Source organism: Camponotus floridanus, unplaced genomic scaffold (genome assembly GCF_003227725.1).
Source record: "Camponotus floridanus strain SB8 unplaced genomic scaffold, Cflo_v7.5 scaffold19, whole genome shotgun sequence".
NCBI classification, from domain to species: Eukaryota; Metazoa; Arthropoda; class Insecta; order Hymenoptera; family Formicidae; genus Camponotus; species Camponotus floridanus.
In genome coordinates, this window is record NW_020229314.1 from 1263557 (window position 1) to 1270475 (window position 6919).

At 27.4% G+C, this 6919-nt stretch overlaps 1 protein-coding gene across 2 annotated transcripts; it reads left to right on the forward strand.

Moving 5' to 3' along the window:
* Positions 1-365: 365 nt before the first annotated feature.
* Positions 366-2974, forward strand: LOC105248195. Of its 2 annotated transcripts, none has more exons than XM_011252833.3 (4): positions 366-500; positions 1034-1578; positions 2001-2306; positions 2480-2974. In XM_011252833.3, the coding sequence occupies exons 2-4, from the start codon at positions 1057-1059 to the stop codon at positions 2873-2875; spliced, it is 1224 nt and encodes a 407-aa protein (XP_011251135.2). In that variant the 5' UTR covers positions 366-500; positions 1034-1056; the 3' UTR covers positions 2876-2974. The 2 variants fall into 2 exon arrangements, with proteins under 2 accessions (XP_011251135.2, XP_011251136.2); XM_011252834.2 differs by having other exon boundaries at positions 2703-2807.
* The last annotated feature ends 3945 nt before the right edge of the window (positions 2975-6919 follow it).

The window sequence follows — 6919 nt, forward strand, 5'->3', positions numbered from 1 at the left end:
AGAAACATATTGTACGAATAATTATGATTTACAATATGAAGCACGATCATTCCTAGTCAAACCTGATCATAATTTCTCCTTCGAGAAAACAGCATTTTTTTCTTTGGTTTATTCGATTTAAAATTCTATTTTATTGTTGCATTATCAATCAAAAGGACTTATTAATCAATCATTGGACTTAATATCTGTGAAATTAAACTCAAGATGCGAGATGTAAGTATTTGTGCACAGTGAATAGTACGGCTCTATGGTTGGCACTATTCAAGACTATGACGCAATCCTTAATAACTTATAAAATACTAGTTCAAGGTAACTGTCGACAAGAATAAAGTTTCAGTTCATAACTACGCATGCAACGCATAAGATGTCATATCTTCTATTTTAAATGGACGATTTTATGTTCGTTTGTTTAACGTAAAGTAGGTTCCTCAGCATATTTAATATGTGAAAGGTAGAATTAGTTATTAAATATCAGTGAAATAAGAATAATCTAAAATTCAGTAAGTATGTATTTTCAAAAAAATTAATAAAAATTACTTTTAACTTTATCAAAACATAAATAATGGCTTTTTTAATGTAATTAACAAAACTGAGTAAATTTTGTATTTTCCTAATTGTCTTGCTTTTGAAATAATTATAATTTGAGACAACATTGACGAAAATAGCTATATTTAAAATAATTTATAAATGATCAATATGTAATTCAATAATCAATATAATTTATAAATGATTAATATAATTTATAAATGATCAATATATGATAGAAATATGTAATTCTTTTCAATTTTTTAACATTAAAAAAAATTATTCAATAATTATCAAAATACTGTACATAAATATATGTAATTTTTTTAATATTTTAGAAATAATTTTGGAGATAATTTTAGAATTCAAAACAAAAGAATATTGCTTTTAAAATAATTAAATCACAAAAATTATGTTAGTTATAAATAACAATTTTATGTTGACATTCTTTTCAATAATAAATGTTTCATTAAAGATATAATATTTTATAATTTGTGTTATTTCGCAGAACTAATATATTTAAGAATTAAAATGAATGTATCACAAAAAATGAATGAAATGATCATGAAACAGTTTTTTAAAATGGTACTTCGGAAAGAACTTTGTGATGAAACGATTAACGTGCTTCATGTAAAGACTTCCAACTTTGAAAAGGGAATCAACTTTCTTAGTGATTTTTTCAAAGTGCGAATTACGTATACTATTCTATCCAAAATTGACAAGAAAATTGCGATACAAATCGCTGATATCGTCGTGAAATCGGAGCCTATAGACGGCATACAATTGACAATGGTTCACGAACAGGGCATGTTTATACGCGAATTAAAAATGCTGAAAGAAGTTTTACCAAAGATCGAGAAGCTTGTGCACAAGCAATTAGGACCAAAATTGTGGTACGGATCTTCAGAATTCAGAATTCTTGTTATGGAGAACTTGTCAGAAAGAGGATTCGTTATGAAAGATCGACAAAAAGGATTATCGATGGAACAGTGTCTTCTCGTGATCGAGCAATTAGCCAAACTACACGCAGGCTCTGTAGCCTTACACGAAAAGGTAAATGCAAACTAAACTACTGCATCTAATTATGGAATAATTTAATCTTAAGACTTGAAAAACATAAAATATTTACCGAATTAAATTATTTACACACCAAGGCTTCTAATCTTTGAGTCTAGTCTCATTGATAAAAAATTTTACTCTGTTATTTATATAATAACAAAATTTAAAAAACATAGAGATATAAAAACATAAAAAATAATGCATATATTTTTAATAAATTATTTTATATATCATTTTGTATGTCAGTTTGTATTGAAAATTTATTCTATAAAGTCTATTAACAATTTTATGAGAGTGAAATTATTAAATAAATAATTGTAATTTGTTTTATTTAACATATAAGTAAATCAAAATGAAAAAATCAATATTATAAGTATTTATAATCGAAGTTTAACCTTAAACAATGTACTTTAAAGGAACCCAAGTTGATCGAGTCATTTAAAAGCGGCGGGATTCTGTCTGTGAATTGTCCAGCGAGTTTTATGCGAATGTCGGAAGTGTCTCTGTTGAATGTGAGTAAAGCAATTCGAGATTGGACCGATCAAAAGTACGCACACATCGCGACTAAATTAGATAAACTGGCAAAGACGTTTAGAATTAGATGTGCCGATATTTACGAATACGAACCTAACGAATTCTGTGTTTTAAATCATGGTGATTGTTGGATTAACAATATAATGTTCAAAGAAAGTGATAATGGAAAACTCAACGATATTCTAATGGTAATGTTCCTCATCAAAAATAAGTTTTAATTATTTCGTTGAAAGTATATTCAAAATTAAATAATCATTCATATATAAGCAGAATAAATTTCGCTTTTTATTATAATTTATCAAGTTTTTAATTTACATGGAATATTTAGATGGGAATCAATTTTCTGAACAAATATTTGCAGGTGGACTATCAAATGTCTGTTTATTCATCTCCAGCTATTGATTTACACTATTTTTTGAACATTTGCCCGCAAATAAAATTCGAGAGTGATGATTTTTTACTGTTTTCATATTTGAAAACCTTGACGGATACAATGATTTCGTTAGACTATGCTACGAAAGCACTTACAATGGAAAAATTAAAAACAGCCCTACATGAAAAACGAATATACGCTGTGTTTGCAGGTATTATACTTGGCTTGAGAATGATGGCCGATTCAAAAGAAACAGAAGATTTCGCGGACGTGTTGGAGAAGCTGCAGGGAGAAACAAAAATGGACGTATTTAAGAATGCAGACACTGTGATGTTAGTTCAAAAAATGATTCCTATTATGGATCAAAGAGGCTATTTTGATTAAAAATAACACATTTAGTAATTGTTAATGTAATTTTATATTATTATTAATACGCATAGTTTTTATCTGCATTAAACAAAGACTAAATATAGCACGCATATAGTAAGAAAAATTTAAATTATATACATATTATATAAATTAATCATATATTATATATATTCCTTTCTAATAATTTTATTAAAAGATATTCCGGCAATATATTTATTCCGTCTGTTGTCTAAATACTAATTAATTTGTGTATTATTTTAAACTGTGATTTGCATAATATTTTAAAAATTGAATAAAAAATATATAAATTATATTTTATGTGCAACGATTGTACAGCGAAAAGTCAAGATGTTACGTAAATACGACAAGCAAGGATAATGTTTCAAAAGACTTTCGTCAAAGTTAACAAAGAGTAGAATAGCATTCGTAACATTTCAATAGTAATTGATTTATTGTAAGGCAGTAAAACATTTGTTCGAAAAATTCCGTAAAAATGTCTTTAGGAACCTTCCTTCATTATGAAGAAATATTGTTGTGGCAGGTTGGAAAGTGACCTGGTTGGACATAACTATTTGGATGTGCTTTTGTTTTTTTTCACACAAAAAAAATCTTTGATCTTTCTTGCATTCGAGATGAGAAAATCGATCCATCTCTTTTTCTGTTTTTTTTTCTTCTATTTTGTCCAAGCGCGTTCCTATTTAAGAATAAGAAATTTATTCGTTCTCGTTAACAAACTTAAACATTCCGTAAATCACCGTTGAAAAGGGCAAAATCGAACAATTCAGTAGCTGATCTTTGGTTCTCCGCACGAGATCAAAAGAAGGAGAGAAAGGAGCTAAGGACGCGAAGAGGAAGAGAATAATAGTAACGTTAGGTATACTCATAAAGTATCCGGGTTATTCGGATCAACTGGTTTCAGTAGCAAAGTTAAAAAAGTCTCATCTCGGTTAGCTAGCTCGGTTAAAGAGATAGCCGAGCCCTCTTCGCAGCACGCTTAAATGCTGTTCATAGATAAATGAAAAGAATGGCAGCTAATAGATAAAAATTTGGAAATTTTCTGGTTATAAATTAAACAATAAATTTTAAATGGTTTTTAATTCAAGTTTATTCATTTTTTGACATGTTTGTTCATTAAAATTTCTTGTATAAATGTATTTACTTGTTTTGCAAATTTCCTTGTTTCTCAAACATTACATTCAACTAAAAATAGTTATTTGTATAAATAACAATTCTATAAATTTATAAGCGTAAAATGTAAAGATGTGTTTAGAATCTTTTTCTTTTCTATAAATATATTTGTATAGAAATTTTAATTTTAGAATAAAAATTACATTCCTGTCGTAAAGATTTAAAAAAATTTTTTTAATTTTAAAAGTATGGTGCAAAGCGATTATTGAGTCACTTGTGCGTTAAAATATAACTCTAATCTGAGTTATTATTGATAATTAGTTATTATTGATAATTATTGTGATGTATAATAATCTTAGAAAAAGAAAGAGAAGATATCGATATAAATATATTTACATATTATATACAATATATATGTGTATATGAAATCTAAACAAGTGTGGGATGATATCGTGATCGATTCGAAAAAACGGACGAAGTCGCGTCAAATTCACAAGGGTTTACCAACTAATCCGTCGATTTTTCAGGTCCTATACATTAATACTACTCGCCCGACGAATCCGTCAATGTCTACCATCCTGAATAATGCCTTTTCTCGTGATGTCCTGGAAGAAATAACGACAAGATTAGTGGCGGCTTCCGTGGCTTATAAGAAGCAATTGATAAATTTCAAACTTTGGAATTTTTTTCACGAAAAGATAGGATTATGCGAGAAGATAAATGCAGTTTTTTGATCGACGCGAAGGGGTGAATGCTCTTTAGTAGTAAAAAATGGTACTGTTGAAGTGACAAAAGATTTTTCGGAATAATATAAAAAATATTTTAAGAAGAGAAGGATATTAAAGGAGAAAGAGATTTGAAAGCTTCGCAATTTGTCTTGTGCGACGAAATATATTTCTTGTACGTGTATACATTTATAATTTTTCAAGTTTTTTTTTTTTGATTATACTCTTTCTGAGTTTTCTAAAGAAACGTAAAGAATCAAAACTCTTTACTCTTATCTTCAACTTTTTTCACAATTATAGATTCTAAAGAATTTTGAGGTAGATTTGATTTATATAAAAATGATGAGCTCTCTCTCTCTTTCTCTCTTTTTCTCTTCTATACTTTGTATTTTAAATAGACAGTAAAGGAACAACTTTCCACTTAGAAAGAGAGGAGTTAAGAAAGAGGTTTTCAACAAACTATAGATAAAATAGTTTCAAAAGAGAGTAATTTGATTGTTTAAAATATCAAATATGTTAGTTTGAAAATTGAAATTAAAAATAAAAGAAAAATTGTAATTTTGTAATTTAAAGAAATTTCCACGTAATATATAAAGTTACAAAATTAAATTGTAATATTTGTGATATACTAAATTAAAAATTTTATTATCAAAATATCAAACATTTTTATAATATTTTTACAAGAACTAATTTTTTATTTTTACAAAATTATAAACGCTTTTGTGCGAGAATAAAAATTATTATCTATATATTTATAGAGAAAATTTATCTATAAATATAGCAAAATAGATAAATTAAATGTGTATGCATGTAGTACGAATGTAACATACACATACATGCATAGTGCGATAGCGTAATCTCTCAAGTTAAAAAACTATGTTATTTTATTCTTTCTTTTTTAAAATAAATAAATATATATTTATTCTTTCTTTTTAAAAATAAATATATATTTATAAACATATGAAGAAAATAACATGTCAATATATTTTTCAAGTATAAAAATGGGAAACGATTAAACGATGGACAACACAGATTTTCCCTCTTCTTATAATATCTCAAATACAGAATTAATCTCATCATCCCAAATGAGATTAGCTATTTGATATTGAATCAAAACACTTTCATTTCGAGGATAGTTGGTAGGTTCTGTAGAAGCGAAGGAACATACTTATCGGTATTATTCACGCCAGTTCTGGGTCCCATACGGGTGCATTTACGCCGTCGGCGCGCAATTTCGACGTGCGATGTGTAAATACGGACATGTCATTGGACAACAATATACCCGTGGGACTCGGATCATCATTGCGGTATCAACGACCACACCGTTCACTCCGCGAGGCCTTTTTCGACGCTATTCCATGGCCGTGCGACGAGTAAATTATTGCTAAATGGTAGACCGGCGGATGTCAAGATGCGGGCTCAATTCGGGTGGTCGTGGGATCTGTTCACAAAAATTAAATACGGAATAAAAATGTAACATTATTTTACGTGGAAACAGAGAAAGAGAGAGAGAGAGAGAGAGAGAGAGAGAGAGAGAGAGAGAGAGTCCAAAATAATTATATAACACTTATAATAATTTGTATATCACACCAACGCAGAAACATATGATTTATAATACGAATAGCAAATATACATATTTTTCCTAAAAGATATCAATATCCAAACATTTTTTAAGAGATGAGAATCCTTCAAGAATTCGTATTAGATATAAAATGTAATTAAATCGAAAGGAAAATGTAATATTATGTAATATTAAAATAATATGTAATATTTTTATTTATTTATAATATTTTTTTAATATTAAAATAATATGTAATATTATGTAAAATAATATGCAATATTATGTAATATTAATATAAAATGTAATATTTGTGCGAAACTTTTCTTTATCTCGTATATATAAAATCGCGTGTTCTTGTTATTTGCACACTAATAATAAGTAAGAGAAATTCTATTTTTATCTATTTAATATTGTATATATAATAATATTTTGTTTAAATTAAGACCATTGCCATTAAAGAATCGATGAACCAAAAATACAGATAATATAATAATGATGATGTTGAAGTTGATGTTTTGGATTCTTTCAATTATTATCGCATTAAAAAGTAACCAAATCGCTTCATTAAAATAGAAAATCGAAAGAGAAAAACATACTTGGAAAGATCATTACAAATCGTCAAGATTTTAATTAATAAACATAGAA